Raw genomic sequence first — 23,505 nt, 5'->3', positions numbered from 1 at the left:
AAATTTTTAAGAACCAAAAGTGTTTAAAGTTGTAAAGTTTAGAACTGATTCAACCCCAACATATTTATTTTATTATACTCTTATTAAAAAAATATGTATTGGTTGGCGGGTGGAGAAATTAAAGTGGAAAAATGGTTGGATAATGCATATATTAGTATTATAATGTAAATGAATTGTATCACTAATAGTTTTTATTTATAACAATAGATAGATCAAGTACTCAAGTTTACCATATTTTGTTATGAATATATATGCTAATAGATTATTCACTTTTTGATCTTTTATGTTTTAAACAAATTAATTTAGTTATTTATGTATTTAAAGTGAGTCAAAATAATTATTTTGAAACAATGACCATTTTTTATTCTCGAATGCAACTTTGAATTCTTTTCTGACTAATTTGAGATGTTAAATTTGTTTTCTTACATTCATTTACATGAAAACTATAAAATACAGTGTTTGAATAAATAGAGTCAAACATGATAAAAATCACTTGAAAGAAATTTAATATTAGATTTTTTAATTTTTTTATTACTCGTTGATCCCTTTTTTATACATTTTTCACTATGTTTATCATCTTTTTGGATTCAAACACCAGTTGAGTTTTATAGTTTTCAGATACGCTATTCTAATTAAAGAAGTTTCATATCTTGAATTAATCACAACAATATTTAAAATCGTGTTCCAAAAATAAAAAATGATCATTCTTTTGAAAAAAATCAGTTTGCCTGATTTTAAAAACATAAAGGATTACATTAAACCTTTTAAAACATAAAAGATTAAACGTATATTTTAGCCAATCCGATAAAATAACCCAATTATTGTCAAGTTAATTCGAGTTGGGTTCTAATATTAAAAATCCTGACCCAAACTAACCATTTCTTGTTAGTTTAGATTTAAAATCTCCCCAAACCCTGCCCACCCTTAATGTGAAGGTGAAAGTGATTTTTTTTGCCAAAAAATAAGTGACTTCATTTTAGATTTTAGTATAAGTCCCAAAACTCAGCAGGATAAAATCAAGTATCAAGATTAGAAGAAAACTTACGAAAATACATAAAAATAACTTACCATCAATATCCTCACATTAGTAACAAAATTCAATTTCAGTTCCTTATAATGAGTCTTATTCTTGCTAACTAAACTAATCATTGTTGGCATACTTCATAATGCCAAGTGGGAGAAAAATGTCAAGGAATAAGTCCACGTTGATACTAGCAAATGTACTTTTATTTTTAAATACTACTCATTTATGCAAATTAAGACATCAAAATAAGGATTTTTTTTGTAAATTAAAACAAATAAAGATATGAATATTAAGTTTATCTTGGAAGTTATAATTATTACACATAGACACGCCTGCCTTGCCCATACAAAGTTACTCCCCTAATTGGGAATATTTATTCCCTCAATGGATAAATAAACAAAACGGCACGTTTGATGAAAATGCTCCAAGGATTCCACCACATACAATGCCCCACAGATACCAATTACTGACTAGTTACATCAAATGAAAGAATCAATACAGGTCCAAAGCTATATAACTCTTCGTTCTTATTAATGCGAGTTTAGAGCATATCATTCCTCATCATCCAGCCAGGAGAACGAGAAAGGGTGGAACTTGTATCCATCACCCTCATAAAACTTGTTTTGAAACTCCACCCAGTGAAGACGTAACGCATGCAAAAAGGCACTGAGAGTTTCCATGACAAGTAACACTCCCACGGTAGCAAAAATGAAGACAATGAGACCAACTATCAGGATAATCACGTTATTGTACCTGTAACATCAAGCAGGGCAATTATCAGTCATTCTCCATGTCAAAATTATCCAGACAAACTATTGTTGAATTTAAGAGGGGAGAACTCATGGATTCTAGAAAATGAACAATGAACAACAAGAACCAAGCTCATGAGAGAGAGGATTCATTAAGCCAAGTGCAAACCATTTTCATAAATCCTTGACTTTTAAAAACATAAAATTCCATAATAAAAATAACTGCATTTTGACGGTAAGTTACTAAAGTTTGCAGTTGTATATATTGTGCAATAGCCGAGTCATGGTGAATAATTTCCATTGGTTTATAATGTGCGAACACCCGCCACTCTTACATTCCACAATCAACATCATGAGTCACAAGTCGCCACTCTTACATTCCACAATTAACATCATGAGTCACAAGTAAGAAAACGTAACATAAATTTATAAATTTAACATACCCCCATGCCATCATCAGAACCTTCTCATAGAATACACTTGATAACTCTGAATGAGCGAGACTGGGTACAGAAAAGGAAAACATCAGTAAATGCGTAAAGCAGTTCAATACATGCATCAAACATATCTATAGACGAATAGATAAACAAAAGTAATAAACTGCATGATGTAAGGTTTCAACCTTGTTTCTAGTGGGACTCAAGAATTACTATTAGAATAGAACGTCTGGGACTTATAGACATACCTAAGGGCCCATAGACGGAGGTAAGAAGCTGTATTAGAGACTGCTCCTAGTACAAATTCTATGGTATGTATAAGTTGATGTACAAATACTTCGCTGAACTCAAATTCCTCATGACCATGGGAATCATGGTTTGACTCCACTTGCAAGCTCTCATCTGTACTTTGAAGTGGTTCATAGGATTCAACCCCATGCCTCTGTAGTGGCATAAATATTAGAACTAGAACAGAGATAAAAGTCCCATGTAAACAAAGAGAAAACATCAAAAGTACAAAAGTAAGCATACAGCTTCATGTTGCTTCTTCAAAATAAAAGGTTTTGGCAATAGCATCCAGGGCACAGAGATAACAGCCAGAAGTAAAAGCACAAGCTGGTTAAAAACAGAACAGAGCATATAAGTATTATTCATATAGAAATACAAAATTAAAAAGATGCCAAGGGAGTGTTGAAAGTTAACCAACCTGCAGATTTTTCTGACCAGCAAAGAGTTGGTTCTCACCCAAATCATCTGTTGGGCTCAGGAACATGTAGATCAGAATATGGTACAAATCAGCTTGAGAACCAGTGGCCCACTTGACAATAATAAGAAGGGATAGGTAACCAAATAAACTGTTAAGAAATATCATCTGGGGAATGAACTGGAACCTGAGAGGGAAACATTGAAATTAAAAAAGTACATTAATGTTGAATTAGTAAGGGAGTTTAACTGATAGAAAGAATCAGTGATTTGATTGTTGATTGCAGATGCAAATAACTGCACAAAACTACAAAGTAGTTTTTTTTCTCCCCTCCCCCCCGCCCCCCCTTCTATTTTCTATCCTCATACCATAAATATCGATTAACTTACCACACATTTACGCTATTTCTAAAGAATATGGCATTGAAATAGCTCATCACAATTCCAAGGTTCATTTGAGCAACTCCAAGAAGAATAGACATTTTCATTTTCAATGAGTTTAGGAATGGTAGTTCACTTCGTGTGCCGTGCCACACAGGATCCACTCCAAAAGGATAAGTGTCACGCACTTTTATCAGGCCCACTGTTGTAGCATCCCTGCATCAAAAAGGAAGTATACAAAAAAAAAAAAAAAAACAGAAAAGACAGTGACTAGATTTTTAAATACATAAAGTACAATATTAAATGTTACCAATCAAGGGTTTAATTTACCTGCAAGAAAGGTCACGACATTCATAAGCAGAGGGAGCGAAGATTGCAAATGGGACAGAAAAGAACTCATTATAGATAAAGCCAGTGTAGATTGAGAATATAGCCATCAACAAAATAACATAACGACCTCCAAAAGTCATCTCCGTGATGTCATCAAGCTTCTGTTTTTTACACGAAGATTCTATGTTAGAAAACTGGTTGAAAACACACACACTTTCTACTAAGGTGGAGAAAATCTACTTAATTTCTCCCATTAAAATATAAAAGCTTGCCTTTTATACTCTTAAAGGATATTTTTTCAAGGCAAACTAAAAGGATACCTGGCTAGAAAGTTTCTTCTCCCTGATTATGAAATATAGAGCTGCCAGTAGTAAACATATTCCATGACCCCAATCACCAAACATTACAGCAAAAAGAAATGGAAAGGTAACTACAGTATACACAGTCGGATTTGCCTCCTGATACTTAGCAACCCTGAAATATTAGTATAAAAGTTAAAGTATAAGATTGATATATTTCAAAAATAAAAGTAAAAAAAAAATAGCAAAACAAGTTCTTAAATTGTTAAGAATAATACTGCAGCATTCTCTCTTTCACATTCTAATATAAGTTTTGATCAATATGTTCAGAAATTAAGGCACTTCCATGGTTTAGAAATCATTGAATTTTAACCTTTACATTTGAATTGTTTAGAAGATATGGACTTTACAATTCACATTTCTAAACAATAAATCAATGAATTTCCATATAGGTTTCAAATCTTGTCTGTGTGATCTCCCTATTTTAAGTTTTACCTTGCAATGGGTTAGAAATCGTTGAATTTTAACCTTTACATTTGAATTGTATAGATGATACGGACTTTAGAATTCACATTTCTTAATAATAAATCAGTGAATTTCCATTCAGGTTTCAAATCTTGTCTACGTGATCTCCCTATTTGAAGTTTTACCTTGTGGCGGCTAATCTAATTATTTCAGTTTGCCTCTGACATATTCAACTCAACCTAGTACTTTATTGTTATAAAAAGCTGGACAAATACCAATGGAGCCAAAATATGCCAACTTATGTAAAATTGATAGTTATATTCAAGACATGAAATATCCATCAACATTTCAATTTAAACAAGTTCATTTATAAGTTAAATTTTTCTGAGAGTGGACTATAAACCAAGTCTAATGAACCACAAATTGGAGATGGTATACTAATATATATTGAGAAAACAAAAATAACTTGAAGTGAGCCAACATTGGTAGAGCTAGTGTAAGGTTCCACTTCTTGTAGGAGAACAACAAAAATTTCATATATTGTGAGAATGACTGATCTAGTTATACAACATAAACAATATTATTTTGGTACATCCGAATTCTAATGGTATATTGCACATTAAACTTACAGGGCAAACTTATACCAAACACATGATCTTGCAAACAAGATGAATGTTGCACTTATTCTGCACATATTATTGAGAACTGCGAAATTTGAGTTAATTTGATAGTCAATTTTGGTTAAGAATGATTGCAATTTGTTTACTTTACTGTTGTTTTTAATGAAATAATAAAAAATAATATCTTTGTAGTTTTTTATTACCAGAAGATAAAAGAAGATTTGAAGTGCTTTGGAGGAAAATTTATGCAAAAACTTGAAGAAAAAGCCTTGAAGAAAAAGTTGAAGATTGGCACAGCTCACTTAGCGCGCAAAACAGGTTCAACACGTCTCCTTGCTTAGCGACCACCTCACGCTTAGCGTAAAGAAGACCCACGAAAAAGCACAAAGACACACTAAGTGCGAAAACCCACGCTAAGCGCGAGGTCGCGTGAAAATTAAGCTACCTTAGGCCTATAAAAGGAGTAGGAAGCAAATGAGAAATACACACTGGAATACCAATCCCTACACATCGAAACACAGAGATTCAAAGATCTCTAACGAATACATCCTAAGCCTGAGCATCTCTAATAGGGAAAACCCTCTTTCTATGTCCATTATCCCTTTCTCCTTTTCTATCCATCCCTCTTCTTCAGCCCTTAAAGTGTAAAGTCTCTCATGACAATGAGAGGCTAAAACTCCATTGTTGGGAGCCTAACAGCCAAATTTTCTTGTAATGTAATCTTTCTTTACTATCTATTTAATGCAATATCAATTTTGATTGTTTCTTTCATGTGCTTTATTGTTATTGTATGGCCTGATCATCCATGCATTTGTTTTATGGGTCTGATCATCCATTGTTAGGGATAGAATGACTTTGTTTTGCCTCTGCATGCATTCATACTTCAAGCAATTTACTATTCTATTTTTGCAAAAGGATTTGGGAGAAAGAATAGATAAATTAGGTTCTTCATCACGAGGGATCAGGATTGAGTATCTTAGTAGATGTGGGTGAAAATTGGAAAAGCATTAGATAGAGAAAAATCATCAACATTGCATCACAAGTAGTTTTGGCATGCTAGGCCCCAACATATTTGCATTCTGAATTTATCTTTTTATCATCATCTTTATCTTTTATTTTTCTAATCTTTTACATTAAAATTTCTTATCTATTTTATCTTCTACTTTTTTATCTTTATCATCTTTTAATTTAAATCTTTATCTTATCTTTTATCTTCTATTTTAAATTCATTATTTATTGCTTGTAAATTGGGTTTGCATCAATCTAAGTACAAACAAAGTCCTTATGGATTCGACACTTAGACTTTCGAGTACTTTACTACTTGAGACAATTTGGTGCACTTGTCAATGAGTTAATAATTATCAATAACTAAACCTCATCTTTACACACACAACTACAAATAAAGGGATAAAATAGGGAAAAGGAAAACAGTATGATGCTCACCCATATGAATCAATAATTCCTTGAAAAGAAGAAGTAAATTTGTTTGTGCGAAAATATGTAGGTGGCAACTCCCTAGTTTGCAAAACTTGGAAAATGGCATTGACTTGAGAATTAGAGTCCAATGCTGCCCGCTGTAATGCATCCTGGATCTGAAAATTCGAGATAACATGTTCCATTAAATCAATTATAAATAAAGGCGAAATGAAAATTCATTATAAATAAAGGATCACAATAACAATAAATACCTGCTTAGTTGCAAAAACAGGACTCCACCCCTCAGCCACAAGACATTTTTTTGTTACATCAAGGCTCAGCATGTTCAGGGTATGATGAATAGATTTCTCCTTCCTCACCTTCATGAATTTAAAGAATATAGTCAAGAAAAATTAAACATTAAGACCAATAGAAAAATAAATTAATCTACAAGTAAATTGTATACTTGAGAATGATAATTTATAATTAATCAAATCAAAAGCTGAAAAGCATGATAAAGTAGGTGATCGGGCATATAAATCCATCTTCATCACATGCATAATACAGAACATTGTTAGCTTTTATTTTTGACATACCAAAGCATCCCATTGCTCAAATTGAGCCCCAATAGTATTTAGCAAGTTATCCCGATGCAGTAATCCAGCGTCTATAGTGGTCTTCAATTCTAAAAGTCTTCCAGAAACCTGTGGGCGAATTTTTTAAAACTGTTTAGAGAATCAGAGATAGATCCAAAAAATTATAACTTCACACAAACATATAATGATGAAGCTTCTTCTAAATAAAAAATACAAAAAAAAAAACTTAGCTAGATAGATGCTGTTGTTTCACATGAAAAGGAAAAATTATGCTATCCAGTAGCAACTATAACGATTAATTTTATTATTCAATAATATTTTTTCACCATTAACAAAATCATTTAAGAGCACAAAGAGTGATCCAACTATAAAGGAAGAATATCTAAGTTACACCATCAATCAATCATAAACAGCACTGACTAATCTGTGCTTTCAAATAACATGTACTCAGTACTCACACTAAGTGAGTATGGTTAAGGAAGACATATTTGAGGAAATATTTCTTAATTACCTTTTTGGCTATTGTACATACACTCACTCAATGCCTGATGGTTACAGGAGACATCTAAGAAAAACTTAGAAATTGAGCCAATCGTCTCCTGTCCACTCTATGGCCACAATAAAGGTTAGTGTTCACTGCTACAAGGGTACATTTTCATTGAGGGTGGTACACTTCATTTTCAAGTAATTTGGGCAAGGGAAGACCACCTGACTCTTATCTCAAGGTCAATACTAGTATTACTACAACATATCTCCCACACCCGCAATTAAAATGTAAAGACAGGCTCGTGCATACTTCACCTAGGAATTTACTATCCAATTGTTTCCGGCAATCAATTTGCATGTATTGCATTAAAGCAGTATAGCAGCAAAAAAGTTGGGGTGTGTGGGAGGAAGAACAGAAGATTTTCCTTAGGAAAATTAAGAACCAATACACAAACCTCTGTAATCATTTGAGCTTGCTTTCCAAGTTCCTCAGCAAAAGGGTAACGATTAGCACCAAAGGCTTCACATATTTTCAGAATCTTAGCTTTTGCTTTTTCACCAGCATAGAAGACCACAAAAACATTTTTCTCAGTCTGCAGGTGAACATCAGTAAATCGTCATAGAATAGAATATAAAACAGAAAAATAAATGTCAACAGGCAGAAATTTATTTCAATCAAAAATGAAGAATCTAATTTATTATATGTTCACTAGCTACCATGGATTTATAGGTACAGCAGAGATCAATATTAGAAGTATAATACAAAGAAGCAGGTAACCAGTCTTATCATTAAAATAGAAGACTACGAGCTTATCATTCAATAATCACCTCCATTTTTCAATTTTCCAATCCAACCAAGCCCAACACACGGGTACAATATTACGTATTAACATAACAGTCAAATAAAGTTAGAAAACCCAAGATACAATACAATTAAAGAGCTTGATCTCTTATTCATGTTTCAAATGAAAATTCACTATTAATGAGACGAATCAGTCAATACATCTTTTTTGGTGGGCATGGCAGGCTGTGATATGTGGGTGGACAATATATCATTTACAAGAATCAATAGCCAACAAACTCCCTTTTATCTAATAGGGTTTATGTAATAATGTACAATAGCACCCATTATGCGTACAAACACTAAAAAGAGACAATGAATGCATCCAGACTAACATGCATCAGCCCAAGATTTCAGTATGGTCTATCTATCAGCTATAATGAAAGCAATACAAAAACATTAACTCATTATTTTGTTTCATACATTCTCTGTAGATTGGGGGAGGGGGCATTCACCTTTTCTCCAGAAACAGGGTCTGTGACGGGATCCTCAACAGTAGCCTGCCTCAAAAATACATTTCCTCTAGTAGCACGAAATAAAATTCTCTCAAATACCATGGACTTTTCCCTGGGAACAAGACCTGCTAAAAACCCCAACTTAACTTGCTTTGATGAATCAATAGACAATTCCTTCACAACAAAACAAACAGCAGGGACCAATTCATTAAAAGGTTATTGTCAATAGTATAAATGAAAGTTAGCAATGAGCAGGTAAGAAGCTTACTTGGTCCTGTAATAAAGGTGTTTCCATAGATTCACCACTCAGATGGCATGATTCCTGTTCTCTCTGCTGCTCTAAGGCTCGACTTTGAGCTGAGTGGAAAAACTCACCAGCCTGAAAAACAGCAATAACTATTTAGTCATTGGCCAGTAATATCTTTAGATTTATACATCTAAAATTTCAATAATCAATCCTACAAAATAACAAGAATACAGCATAGATAAAAGCAGATATACCTCTCATTTACAGATTTAGCTAAATTGCACTATACTATAAGCATTTTACAAATCTTAGTCTGTATCTCTCTTTAACTTGTACAAATACATGTCTTGGCACATTTTTGCATTATATCAAGCACAGCCTATTTTCAGACCACATGTTAGGATAGAAGGATAGAGAATAGTAGTTAGGGACAGTTAGAGAGGATAACAATTAGATTGGTATGGAGAAATAACAATGAAGGGATCCATTAGGAGAAATAGAGGGTGTGAAAAAGGGCACCCTTTGTGAAAGGGGAACCCATGGAGGAAAATTCTTTCACTTAATCTCAGTTGTTCAATAAAACTGTTCATTTCTATCAATTCCTCATTTTTCTTTCCTTAAACACCATGCAATAATTACTTATGCTAAATTTATCCTTAATGCATCAATTGGACAAGGGAGTGGAATAATACAAGTCAAGAAACCCCCAACACAAGCATATGGAAATAAATTGAGTTTGGCTTAGGATTCCACATATTTGATTTTAATTAAGTTCCACAAAAACAGCTTTTCAGCTAAAAACTGTATTTGCATCATTTTGTTTATATGCTATTTTGAAAACAAAATGAGATTATCCAAACAGACAATGGGTAAAAGTGATACTTTCATGTATTCTAGTTCTAGTACAACAGACCTAATTTAACCACAAAAAACTACCTCAGGGAGGGTGAATTGCCCAAGTCTTGTAAGGAGTATTTTAACCATATTCCTAACCAATTTGGGATATCTCATTCTTAACACACCCCTCACGCCCAAAACTGGACATATGAAGCTTGAAGTTTGTGTGGCTGAAAATCTGCAGGTGGCCCAACGTTAAGACTGGATAGGCTCTAGTACTATACTAGAAATGGACTGAGCCAAACTCAACCCCTAAAGCTAACTCAAGGGGGGAGGATTGCCCAATTCTAATAAGAGTATTTTGACCATATTCCTAGCCAATGTAGGACATATTAACACAAAAATATTTTTTATTTTCATTTTTCCAATATAATTAAGGAAAAGCATTAATTTACCCTTTTCTAGCTATTCTTATAATCATACATCATGAAAGGGCACAGTAATCCTTATAGGCAGTGTACCTTCTGCAGAACAAGCTTATACTCCACAAGCTCGTTGTATGACCGTTGCAACTTTTCACCATTTGCATTCATCTCAGTTAACTCTGACTCAATTTCTGTAAGCTTTACCTATCACAAGACATACCAGATGTCAACTTATGAAATAAAATAGAAAGTGAAAACCAAATTTGCCCACAAGGATGCTCACATACCTCAAGGTCATCAATGTTCAAATCAACTGGTGTTGTGGAATATTTTGGTGAAACACCAGCTTTCAACATTTGGTCCTTGAAAAAACGCAATCCACGAGCCATCTCTCCACATCTTTTTATCTTCACAAGGACCAATATAAAACCCCAAACAAATTTAAAAACATAATATCAATACTTTTGTTTATGATAAAACAAAAAAATTACTGAAACAAAGAAGAAAATACAATGAGTTAGGAGGACAACAAATCCCCCTTAATGTTAGAGCAAAATCACAAAACCACAGAGAGAAAAAGAAAACATCAATGGAGAAGAGTTGTCCAATCCATCAGTAAATCTGTAATTAAAATGATATATGACACAAGGTGTGCAATGTAAAGACAAAATGAATGTCATTTAAATAACAAAAATCATGCTAAAAAACAACAGCTCTCAAAGACAAAGTCAACATTTCCACATAAATGGTTGGCTTGGGCCATCAGCTGATTACTAATTCACTTGCAAAATGTTTTGTGCAGCAGCTAGATTGCATGCAATATAGACAAGGCCAGCAATAACCATCATTCAGAACAATTAAGAGCGTTATGTCCAGGTTCCAGAAACAAAGAAGTGGCTTATTTTAGCAGAAAACAATCGCACCTGAGCTGCATAGGTCCGCTGAAAAGGACTCTTGTCTGCATTGAGCTGGAAACAACATAAACATTGTGATTAGAAAGACCTCGCAAAGCTGCACATCATCGTGGTTCAATTTATAAAAACTAGGCAACAGGCTTGCTTAATTCATTGTTAGGATAATCATTTTCCCCAATCTGTTCCACACAGTCCTTTTTAACTTGATTATGATGCAGCGAGATTATCACCTCCGCTGCCAAAACGCTGTTATCAAACACTACTTTCACCGTCCATTCAACAGCGATTTAAGAAGCACTGAGATAATAAAGCTCAATTAACAAAACAATTATCGTGAAAATAATGAAAATAAGTTTAATCATATACTCGGAAATAAGTGAATTAAATACGACAGTGCACTTCCACTCCTCCTGGGCAAAAAACAAATCGCAGTATCTTTTCAGATCAATAAGCAGATAAATTGTGCGAAGAGAGAGAGAGAGAGAGAGAGAGAGAGAGAGAAAGCGAAAACCTAATTACGAAATAGAAACGAAAGAGGAGAGAAGTGAGGAAAGGTTTATCGGAGCGGAAAGGAGAGAAGAATACAGACATCTTTGAACTGAAGGAGGCCAAGGTCGCCGAGGTAGGAGACAGTGCGGTGAGCGGATTCGATGGGGATGATGAGCTGAACCAGTTGCATCGGCTCCGAACGGAACAGATCCATCGGAGGGCAACAACCTCCACGCGCTACCTCTCCCATTCTCTCTCTGCTACGAAATCTAACTAAGACAGATGATCGATCTCAGTCTCAACTACGGCTTCAGAAAGACCTTCTCCGTCTCTCTCTCTCTCTCAATAATCTTCTCCAATTCCTTCACGTTCCTAGTTTAATTTTTCATTTTTTCCAGCTATTTTTTCCTGGCACTAACAATTAACATCCTCATGTTTTTAACCTTTTAGGTTAAGTCACATATATTTACACAATAGGTAGTTGGCGCGCTTAGTCTATAGGAAAATTTCCACAAAATATATTTTTCAAGAGACGTGAGCAGGTGTTAAGTGTGACTAAATTTGTATGGAACGATGTTATTAATTAAAAAGTTAGATACATTTTTTCAATTATTAATGTATTATTATTACTACTATTTTAAAATAACTACTATTAGAAATTATTATTTTTCATTTGTTTATTATGCTAACAATTTATTCACATTTTTCTCCAGATTTTTAATGGATGGAATAATTGACAATAGATAAAAATAAAGGCATGTTTAAGAGAGAAAGAAACATTTATTATTATCTTGAATTTAAAAAATAAAAATAAAAAAATGTTTTTCTAAAAGTAAAAATAAAAAGCATCAAAAGAAATCATCAATTTTATCGAATTATCCAAATGAGGGAATGAATCAGTTTCACCATTTTTCTATAAATGGTTGAAAATTAAAAAAAAAATAGAGTGAAAATAAGGTAATGTTTTTATAATTATTTATAGAATTGTAAAATGAAAATGGAAAGGTAAGTTTGATCACTAATGGTTTCAAATTATTGTATTATAAAATTATCTCACTTCAAATTGAAGTTAGACGCATAAATACATTCTTACTTTATACTAATACTGTACTTTCATTTTAGAGAAACTCTCTGCCTTGGGGGGAAAAAAGGAACATTTGCTCCCTCATTTAATGTATGATTCAACCAGGTCTTTGTGCTAGTAGATTAAGACACTTATCTTTCTTAGGCCCTACCTTTATTTATAAGAAACTATTCAATTCAATTATTGAAAATGTCACGCACATATAAATCATTTATCCTTTTCGAATTCAGATAAAAAAAATCAATGGATATGCAAGTGACACAAATTCTAAACATAGCTATGCAAGATAACGTGCGATCAAACAACTAGCAAAAAAAACAGTCAAACTTGGGGTTCGAAGAAGCAGCTACGAAAAGCTATATATAAGTTAGCTTCTCCTTTTAGAGAGAAGAAAAGAAGAAGAAAAAATTGAGTCAAGCATTACTTTAATCTTCAGCCGAACCCAGACTTACTCCCTTTAGTGATTGATTTCTTCCTATAACATTTCTATATTAACAAAGTTCAAATTCAACATCTTAATGAATCTAATCTTAATGAATCCCTTTTGTGAAAATAATTTTTAAAAAAAATTGTGAAGTGTACTAGCAATAAATAATTTGCTTTAAAAATACAATTTCTTAATTGTCAGTGTGGTAGTAGCAACAAAATTTTTTTCTTTAAATAATTTGACAAAATCAAATGCATTGTGTGTGGATTAGTTTAGCCGATAAATTTGAGTTACTCTTAGGAAATGTTACTCCATCCGGACTTAAATTTAAATATAAGTAAAAAAATTTGAATGGGCCTTGGATTAAAATATATGCAAATTTTAACTAATTATCTCCTATTTAATGATAGTATCTAAGAATATTCTTCATTTAATTGGAATTTTATTTTCAATAACTTTCTCTTTTTTTTCCTATGTAATTAATGTAAGAAATGAATTAATTTTTCTATTGAGACTATTGAATTTATTGGTGGCTCATAAAATTACTACAATATATATTAATCAATCATCCTTAGAGGCCATGTTTTAAACCATTGACAATAAGGAAGTTGACGTATGCATTCCTCTTTTTGTTGAGTTTTCCTTTACACCACATAAAGATATTAAAGAGGACTAATAACAGGCTCTTCTTAACACATATTTTATTATTGATTAAAATTTATTTAAAACTATAAAATAATGAGAAAACAAGAGAGTCCTTTAATAAAATGTGAGATTCATTTCTTTCTATAATTTCTAATAAATTTTAATCAATAAGAAATAATTTATTTAAAAGAGTGTGTTGTCATCATTTATTAAATATATTTTGGAAACAAGTTAGAAGGTTCATACTTAGTTTGTAAAATTACAAATAATAATTTTTTATTAACAATATTTTTGTTTATATTAAATTTGATATCAATTTTTTTGTCTATGGATGAAAAAATTTGATATCAAATTTAATATAAGAAATAAAAATTGATATTTTTGTTTACTTTTTATATGAAATAAAAATCATTTATAGGAAAAAAAAAACTTCACCATTAATTTGACTCTAATAAAATATTATATTTTACTTAAAACTTAAAAAACATCTACAGTAACTTAGTAAAAAAAATCTTGTATCATACTTAAATGCTATGAACTTTCAATTATTTTTAATGAGTTTTAATTTTTGGTTAACACAAAAGCCACTACAATGTCAATAGTAAATTGTTAACTCTTTCTTTCATACTACATGACAAGATTTTTCAGTGGCTGTCACGGAGAAAGAAACTGCCTACATCCAGTATTCGTGGTGCGACATTATGATAAGAGTGTTCGTTTGCTATCATTGGACATAGGATGATTGTATGTACTGATTTGTTTCGGATGCAGTAATGAGGTATAAAAGGCTAAAAATCTTGTTAAAAGCTAATACAAGCAAATTCTGCCCTTAAAAAGTTGAAAATACAACTAGGAACAACATCAAAATCACCCCTCAAAAAAGAAACACCTAGTCCATTAACTTTATAATATACTGAAAATGTGACATTATGCTAATTTATATTATTAAAAATAAAGACATCAATTTCAATACTATGTAAGAAAATATTCCTTCCATTTCAAAATTTTAATCGTTTCTAAACATATTAAAAAAAATTAAAATTCATACAATTTTTTTAGTCAGAAACTATGAATGTTCCCAACTCATTAGATCAAATATTATCCGGTTTACAATTATCACGGATTCAAAAAAAATTTACACACATAAAATCAACAACAATTTTCCGGTTCCTTTGACTAAATTACACTAATTTTTATAATTTCTATAAAAATTCCAACTTTCATTTATACTCGCGAAACAGATGCCTGTGTCTTTCATCTCATGCCTTGGCAGTTACATTTTCGACATACATTACGTGAAGGAAAAGCTTGTGCCAATTTCCTAGCAAAGAAAGGGTCTTCTTCCCAACAAGTTACTATTTTTTCTTGTCCAGATGCCTTAGTTCCTGCTCTTATGCAGATGAACGAGGCACTCTCTTTACTCGTTTGTAATCTTGCCTTTATCTTTCATACTAACAAAAAAAAAAAAGTGAAACAAATTTTTATTACTTCACTATAATTATCTTGTAATATTTTTACTAAGACTAGTCTTAATTATTCAATTATATATACGGGTTTAATTACAAAAAATTGCAAAAATACATATTAAAATTGTAAAACAACTAATGATTTGAAAGGAAAGAAAAAGTTAAAAAAACCTGTTTTTGAAATGGAGAGAAAATTAAAAGTTAACAGATCAATTTCGTCAAAGGCATACATGTTTAATTATAAAATGAATCATGCCAAATTTCATTATAACTTCATTTTAATCAAAGGTTCGGATTTTTTGTTCTTTTCCTTTTTTTCTTTTTTCTCCTCGTTTTCTACATTTGCCCCTAATTCTCTTCTCTCATCACACGAACTAAGTTACCATTCCCGACAAAACCCGTAAGCCATCTTCATCCTTTTCTTCCCTTCATCTTAAAATTCCAAGAGTTAAGACCAAACCATTCAGGCCAAATCGTTAAAGCCGTCAATCAATGGTTTCATAGAAACAACAATGTGTAGAAAACAGAGAACAGGGAAGGCAAAGCACAAAAAATATCCAAAACTATGAAAATAATGTTCAAAGTTTCTCATATGAGAATCGATACAAAATCAAAAACACAAGTCTTCAAGAAACAGATCAGAATCTGAAATAAAAAAATTGAAACTTGAACCACCGTCAAACCTCCCACCAAAGCGACAAAACCAAAAGGCCAACAAACCGAAAGCATCATGAACCACCGCAACATCACCACGATCCACAAAGAAACTCACCGCAATGTGAAGCCACCACGGACCAAAAGGGATTTCGTAGTTAAGAGTTGGGCGGCGAGAAATAGAGAAGAGAGGATGAGGCACAATTTGCGAGGTAAATCGGGAAAGAAAAAATCAACCATCAATTTAAAATTGTAAAAATCCAACGGTTTAAGAATACTTTGGCACGGTGTCAGTTATTTTAGTTGTGCACCGTAACCATCGTCTAAAATGAAAAAGACCTAACTAGTAAAGCTAGTTCGGATAAAGGAAAAGAAAAAACAATAACTACCAAATACCAATAGATGCATTCCCAAGACACCGTATAAATAAATAAATAAATAAAAATATATGTACGAAACATTGAACTCCGGATGCACAAGAATGGGTAAGAAGGTTAAAGAATAAAAACAGTAACCACTATAATTAATACTTATCAGACAGTCCCCTGGTGGCACTGTCTCATGTTATCAAGATCTTTTTACACTGTCACCGTGCATGGTAACAAATCCTTCTGCAGCGAGAGTAGCAATTGCATTCCTTAGCTGCATTAACAAGAATTAGCCCATTAGTTAATTTATCCTTGGAGATAGAGAATGCATAAACACATGTTAACAAAATTCATTTCATAAAAGAGGACACCCTTACATCATTAAGATGAACATCGCTACCAGTATCCTGTTTCTTCAATTCTTCCAATAACTACAAGATAATTTTAACTAGATGAGAAAGTCATAGCAAACTTAAGTAATCTAGTGCATACTTGCATACAAATCGAACTACCATACCTCCAATAACCGCATAGATTGTCCCCCAATCTGCATTTTCTCCATGATTATGTTACGAGTAGCTTGTTGCAAACTTTCTCGTCTCATCCTTTCGCTTGCCGAAACTCCAGTAGTAATAAGATCCATGTCAATAGTTCCTGTGAAAAGAAGAAAAAAGACATTAAGCACATTTTTGTCCAGATGAAATATTAGAATCAGACTTGATTGGAAAACTACCAGTAGAATGATCCGTTGCAGACTGCTGCATCGCAACTTCCAAAAGCCGAAAAGCCTCCATTACATCATGTTTTTCGACCTGTTTGCATCAGGATATTAAATAATTATCCATACAATTTCATATCTGCACTTCATGAAGAAATTGAGTCTAACTAACCCATTCTGAGAAGCGCATCCGAGCCAATGCTTCACTTAGGCGTATCAGACTCTCAATCTGCCTCGGTGTTGCTGTTATCACCTGTTTAATTGATTGACAAGATGAGCAAACACAGCAGAGAAACACGTATGAATAATTGAAAATCAGCACAATTACAACATCAAGGATTAATTCATTCATATCACAGATATGGATACTAATTATACATGATAATGGTGACCTATCACACATTCCTAATTGTGAGAAAAATATTCTACCTGTCTTGGTGAACTTGTTATCTAACTGATGGTGAGCAATTGAGCAATATTTTAAGAAAAAACATTTGAGCTAAACATTAAAAAGAATGGAATCATTTTGAAGTAAAAGATATTACCTTTTTGCTACTCCCAGGAAAATTTCCTCTTTTTCTTATTTCTACGTAACCTCTAGTCAATTCTTCAGCAGCTTCATCAGAAAGCTGTGGGTGTATGTGCCTTCGGGCATAGCTAACATAATCGGTTAATGTAGAAATGTCCAACACATCCTGCTCCACGTTCTATAATTACAGACACAAAACATGTAAGTAAAAGCACTTAAGTTTGGATCTTAACATTGAATGGGATGATTGCAAGTTTTCTAAACCTCGGGATTCTCAAAGTGTAGGGACACAATATGTTTGGCAAGGCGCCTATCAGTCTGTTCATGAGCCTTGTCAAGCATCAAGTAGATTAAATCAAATCTGCAAGATAATTTGGTAACAAACTTTAAGTTATAGCCTACTTCTCACAATATAGTTTGATAAAGAGAATTAACTGATTCAATAGCTTGTTTAATATTTTGCCTTGCTTAGCAATGAATCAAAAATATCAGAGGCGAGACCAACATAAAGCATAGCTAATAGATTTAAGATGGCTGGCAAGAAATTGAAAAAATGTGCTGCCAGACCCATAATCTAGTCATCACAGCTTTTGTGCAATATCAAACCTGGACAAAAGAGTGGGAGGAAGGTGTATGTTGTCAATGACAGACAAGCGAGGATTATATCTTGACCCACTTGGATTTGCACAAGCCAACACCGAAGTCCTAGCATTGAGGGAAGCAATAATACCTGCCTTTGCTATTGAAACGGTTTGTTGTTCCATCACCTGGAATAAACAGAGAAAGGTGCATTAGTAATTGAATAGTAGAGCTGACAGTCTTGGCTTTATAAGAATTGTAGGATAAATTTTAAAGAATTTTGAGAAAACAGATATGACTAAACAAATACTTCATTGGCAAATATGTATACACAAAGAATGTGATTAACCTCATGTAACATGCTCCTTGCATTGTCAGACATTTTGTCAAATTCATCAATACAACATATACCTCGGTCACTCAAAACAAGGGCACCACTCTCTAAAACCTGAAACGTAAGCAAAAATAGTTAGAATTAGGTTTCGTTGTGTTTCTTGTGTAGAAGGTAGTAAGAAATTATGTATTCATGGTCCATACAGTTTCTCCTGTTTCGGGGTCCTTGGTCACATAAGCAGTCAATCCAACGGCTGAACTTCCCCTTCCACTGGTGTAAATGCCACGTGGAGATAGTTTGTGTATGTATTGAAGTAACTGGGACTTGCTTGTCCCAGGATCACCAACGAGAAGAATATTTATATCGCCACGAAAGTTAGCACCAGAAGCTAACTTCAAAGCATTGCCACCAAAAAGCTGCAACCAATTATAAACTAGCATCCTTAGAAAATTCGTCAAGCAATCAATGAATGCATAACTAGAAATATGCCTAACCTGACAAAGAAGACCTTTTTTCACATCATCTAGCTCCCAGATGTTTGGAGCCAATGAATTTGTCAGTATTTCATATATATCAGGCCGTTTTGAGAGCTCCTTCAGTTGAGCCACCTGCATCTCAGACAAGAATGCAATTAGCAAGTGCATAAAGCAAGCAGTGGATTTCATAGAAAATAGAAACAAACTGCACCTTTTCTTCATCAAAGAGAACTTCTGCATTTCTATCTTGACCATCAACATCCATAACATCCTCTACAAACATCCTGGACTTATCAGTCTTCTTTATGTGAAGACAATCAATATATGTCTGCAACATGAAGAGGACAAAATTAAAACATCAATTAGACAACATAACAAATGTAAAAGAGTCAAGAACATATAACACATACCTTGAACAATGACTTAACAGTTCTCTGTGTTGGTCCAACCCTGACACTCATAGCCCTATAAATACCAGTCACCTGATGAAAACAAAACATCTTTATGTGATGATTAAACTAGCTTATGGACACTTATTTATCACAAAGTATGTCTACAGTCTGACCTCAACTCTGTCACCTGGCTTTGCATTATCCACCAACTTGTCATGCATCAGCAAGCTAACTGTGTGAGGTGTTCCTCCTTCAGGAATCTCGTCAGGTGTCTCCTGGACCCTCACAATTTGCTTGTCAGCAAACCTGGTTATAAAAGAAAATATATATGTTAACTATAGTTTTATGGTTACCAGAACCCAAAGCTCAGCTCAAAAATTTAAGCAGAATAGTTACAAATAATAATAAAAAAAGTCTAAATAGGGTCCAATAGCCATGGTCATCATCCCATTTATTATGTGTCACTAAATTCTACCCAGTATGCTTCAATTATATTAATATTTAAAGCACTGTACGTATATGAACCTCTTGACAAAGGAGGTATGGTTCTTAACCTTTGTCACAAATTACCTGGTTTTAGGTTGATATTTGATTGAGTTACACACTGGACTCAACCAAAGGTTAAGTTTAATCTAAATTGACAGCAGGTTGATTTTATTTACTAACATGGAAAGAGTTCAGTACTCTTTCCAACAATAATAGTTCCCAAGGCACTATAGTCTGTAGGGATTCTAGTTAGTTTCACAAGGTATTTAGAGGTAATACAAGGTGAGTTTAGTGGAAAATGACAACTGATTCAGAAGCTTGAGATATTCCCCTATGTTTTACTTTGCCAGAAAATCTACACTCAGCCACAGATTGCTCAAAAGCAAAAATCTAAAGGAACTGAATCAATGAATGAGAAGGAGAAATCAAAGGAGACTCCCTCCAAAATCTGGCTCATTCAATATCATACCACATTATCCCACAGTCAAAATCAAGTGTTCAATTCCAAATTGTTAACTTACAAGTTTTTTCATTGGGGAGTACTATCTTTAAAACACTCCTTCAAACACACTCTTTCTAATTAGTTAAAATTTGTTGAAAACTACAAAATCAAGAAATAGAGAATCAATAAATATGATGTTGATCCCACAAAATTTAATCATTTTCAAAAAAAAAATAACTAATAAGAGAGTGTGTACAAAGGAGTGTGATAAAGAGTGTGTTCCTAGCATTTCTCTTTTTCATTATCACATGAAGATAAGGAGGTGTGCATTACCTGCATCGGTTGTGAACAAGTGCCATGGAGTTTCTGGATTGACACTCTTCCCTCAAACATATAGTGGGTTCAGTTATTCGCCCTAAAAGTGACAGTAGTCAGCAAAACATTACATATCTAAAGATACACTAAAATGACAAGTGAGTACAAGAAATTACCTCTCTCCACAGGAACTGGCTCAGAGCAGAATCCACACACAAGACACCTAAATATAGCTTCCCTAATCTCTGGAATGATTGAGCTGCTTCTTATAACCATTCCCTTCAATGATACCATCCTCTCAATATCTATTAAAAAAATGCCCTTATGTCATTATATGAGCCCAATTATCTACACTAAGACACATAATTCTGAATAATGCACCCAAAACTTACCAGATGGGTTCAAATTTCTCATAGAGGTTGAGGTTCTGAGATTGAAAATACGGGTCTGAATGTGCTTCTCGAACATAGGCTTCAATTCGCTAACCATGTTCATCAAGACCAAATCAAAGATGGCAAGCACCTCAAGAGGGTACCTAACCATCTTAGTGTACAGATCAGGGTCATGATCAAACACATCACGCGCATCAACATCAAGAGAATCTCCTTCAACGTCAATAACCTGTCTGATCAGTTTCTCATACTTCCCTTCGGTGTGCAAGTGCAACCCGTCATCATCGTCACCACCCTGCGACGAAGACGCTTCTCTGAAGTTCCTCACAAACCTTTTAATCGCGTCGTTCACGTCTTCCACGCTTATGTTGGTGCCCCACACGAAGGTGGGCCTGGCATCGTCCATGTCGAAGCCGTCGCCGCCATCCGAAGAGACCGGCACGTCGTCGGTGGTGGAGGTCGGAGTGGCGGGAACGTGCCCTCCGCCGCCTCCACTGCCACCTCTCTGGCGGGAGCGCGGCGCGGTTGGGGTGGCATCGGAGGAGGCGAATCGGGAGCGGCGCTCCGACGGGGTGGCGAATGCGGAGGGGGTGGATGAGCGGCGCCGGCGTCTACTTGCCGGCGAGGAGAAGGTGTTGCCGATAGGGCTGGAAAGGGAGTCGTCGGGGGATGAAGGTCCTGAAAAAAAAGGGGGGGGTCAACAAAATTCAAAATCGGAAAAGGGAACTCGCGAGAAAAACGGGGAGAGAGAGGAGCGATACGAACCGTTGTTGAAATTCAGGGGAGAAGAATCGGAAGCCATGAATTTGGTGCGCCAAGAGAAAATCAAAATCTGAAAGAGAAGAAAGAAAGTGCGTTTGGGCGCGAAGTTGAGTAGTGACTAGGGATGAATAGCCGCAGGATATGGCGGGGCAAGACTTCTGGTTTCCCGCCAAAACTTGTGGGCTTGGATCTGGGCCTTTAAGTTGCCGTGTAAATTATAAGAGAGTGTTGTTAGATGCACCCAGCATTATTGCTGGTGCACCCAACAAAGCTCTTAAATGGCAAATTATGGATCAACATACGGATCACCTTGATCCGTAAGAGACTTCCGGATCAACTTGATCCGTAAGGATGTTACGGATCAACTTGATTTGTAGCTTACGGATCAACTTGATCTGTAACATCCTTCCGGATCAACGTACGGATCAAGTTGATCCGGAAGCCTCTTACGGATCAAGTTGATCTGGAAGAGTTGATCTGTAAGACACTTACGGATCAACTTGATCCGTAACATCCTTCTGGATCAACGTACGGATCAAGTTGATCCGGAAGCCTCTTACAGATCAACTTGATCTGGAAGAGTATTAACAAGCTTACGGATCAAGTTGATCCGTAAAAAGCTTACGGATCAACTTGATCCGGAAGCCATCCGTACGTCCGCGACGAACAAACGTCATCTACGTACCTTGTTTGCTGCCACCGACCACCGCAAAGCTTGACACCGGAAACTTCACCTTCACTGTTGCACTCAACCTTGCTACCCCCACGAACCAGAGACAATGCCGCAGGAAAAAGTGAAAAACGAGAAAAAAGCTTTTTAAAAATGGAGTAAGAAGTTGTTCCGGAAAAGAAATGTCATTTTTAAGGAAGAAAGGTGATAGAGGCAATTTTGGCATTTCAAATTTTTGCTGGGTGCACCTAGCAACACTCATTATAAGAAGCCTGATCTTCTTACTAATTAGTAATCAGAGGACTATTACTTCATACACTCCCTTTTGTCTTCTAGAATGTAAAATAATTATATTCTCGAATGCATTTCCTTTTTATTTTCAAAATGACTAATCTAGAAAGTAAAAAAAAAAAAACATTTTAAAAAATGCCAGAAGTATCTTGGAAAGTACACGAAACAACAATCTAATTAGACCCTATTTCATAACAATCGAAATATAATAAGATAATTATTTCAAAATATTGTAATCAATTATTTGATGCATTAATGTAATACAAATTTCTTGTTACTATTTATCTTATCTAATTTATCAATAAAGATAGTTCCTGTTCAAGAAAAATGGGATTAGCAAACAATATGATAAGACAAATTTCTCTTTCTCTATTTCATATATTTCCTCTCTTTTTGTTTCTCTTTATCTCTATATAATTATATTATATACACTATACAAAATATATTACATAATGATTGGCGTATTGTAAATATAACATATATATATATATATATATATATATATATATATATATATATATATATATATATATAACATATTCGCTTCCTAATATATAACATAAAATATCTTAATGAATTTCATTGATTTTTTATCTTTCAAATAAAAATGTAGCTAATAATTTTGAGCCTAAAAATCACGCATATTTTTTATACACCATATCACCCACATGAATCCATGTCACATGTATTAGAGATGGACTTGGTGATTAAAAGGGAGTCCATATTTTCATTACCACTTTTTGAAAAGTAATGAGAAAAGAT

The 23,505-nt window shown here is 33.9% G+C and overlaps 2 protein-coding genes across 2 annotated transcripts; both read right to left on the bottom strand.

Annotated features, from left to right (window-relative positions):
• Window positions 1-1,264: 1,264 nt before the first annotated feature.
• On the bottom strand, window positions 1,265-12,232 carry LOC100810062 (V-type proton ATPase subunit a3). The gene is made up of 18 exons (XM_003540938.5): window positions 11,814-12,232; window positions 11,234-11,278; window positions 10,598-10,717; window positions 10,407-10,514; window positions 9,070-9,180; window positions 8,802-8,975; window positions 7,961-8,098; window positions 7,020-7,127; window positions 6,696-6,803; window positions 6,451-6,599; window positions 3,944-4,097; window positions 3,624-3,784; window positions 3,303-3,509; window positions 2,917-3,100; window positions 2,742-2,825; window positions 2,459-2,652; window positions 2,217-2,276; window positions 1,265-1,777 (listed from the first exon to the last, which is right to left on the bottom strand). Exons 1-18 carry the CDS (start codon window positions 11,961-11,963, stop codon window positions 1,576-1,578), a joined length of 2,457 nt encoding a protein of 818 aa, XP_003540986.1. The 5' UTR covers window positions 11,964-12,232; the 3' UTR covers window positions 1,265-1,575.
• Window positions 12,233-15,880: 3,648 nt separating this feature from the next.
• Window positions 15,881-21,911, bottom strand: LOC100805788 (DNA replication licensing factor MCM4). Its single transcript, XM_003540934.5, has 18 exons — window positions 21,786-21,911; window positions 21,021-21,698; window positions 20,805-20,933; window positions 20,647-20,728; window positions 19,559-19,691; window positions 19,404-19,475; window positions 19,205-19,321; window positions 19,012-19,125; window positions 18,721-18,933; window positions 18,533-18,631; window positions 18,211-18,371; window positions 17,869-17,965; window positions 17,621-17,782; window positions 17,248-17,328; window positions 17,091-17,169; window positions 16,875-17,011; window positions 16,735-16,788; window positions 15,881-16,631 (listed from the first exon to the last, which is right to left on the bottom strand). Exons 1-18 carry the CDS (start codon window positions 21,820-21,822, stop codon window positions 16,557-16,559), a joined length of 2,520 nt encoding a protein of 839 aa, XP_003540982.1. The 5' UTR covers window positions 21,823-21,911; the 3' UTR covers window positions 15,881-16,556.
• Window positions 21,912-23,505: the final 1,594 nt, after the last annotated feature.

This window comes from Glycine max, chromosome 12 (assembly GCF_000004515.6).
Source record: "Glycine max cultivar Williams 82 chromosome 12, Glycine_max_v4.0, whole genome shotgun sequence".
Taxonomy (NCBI): domain Eukaryota; kingdom Viridiplantae; phylum Streptophyta; class Magnoliopsida; order Fabales; family Fabaceae; genus Glycine; species Glycine max.
This window is presented reverse-complemented; position numbering and strand designations above follow the sequence as displayed.

What these genes read in the sequence shown, in the direction of transcription:
- LOC100810062 (XM_003540938.5), bottom strand. Translation starts at nt 11,963, where the DNA reads ATGGGAGAGGTAGCGCGTGGAGGTTGTTGCCCTCCGATGGATCTGTTC. An exon ending in GCCTCCTTCAGTTCAAAGAT is followed by an intron (nt 11,279 to 11,813) that starts GTCTGTATTCTT and finishes TGTTGTTTCCAG; the next exon opens with CTCAATGCAGACAAGAGTCC. An exon ending in CTGGTCAGAAAAATCTGCAG is followed by an intron (nt 2,826 to 2,916) that starts GTTGGTTAACTT and finishes GTTTTTAACCAG; the next exon opens with CTTGTGCTTTTACTTCTGGC.
- LOC100805788 (XM_003540934.5), bottom strand. Translation starts at nt 21,822, where the DNA reads ATGGCTTCCGATTCTTCTCCCCTGAATTTCAACAACG. An exon ending in ACCCCGAAACAGGAGAAACT is followed by an intron (nt 18,632 to 18,720) that starts GTATGGACCATG and finishes CTTACGTTTCAG; the next exon opens with GTTTTAGAGAGTGGTGCCCT. An exon ending in TTCCTGGGAGTAGCAAAAAG is followed by an intron (nt 17,329 to 17,620) that starts GTAATATCTTTT and finishes TCAATTAAACAG; the next exon opens with GTGATAACAGCAACACCGAG.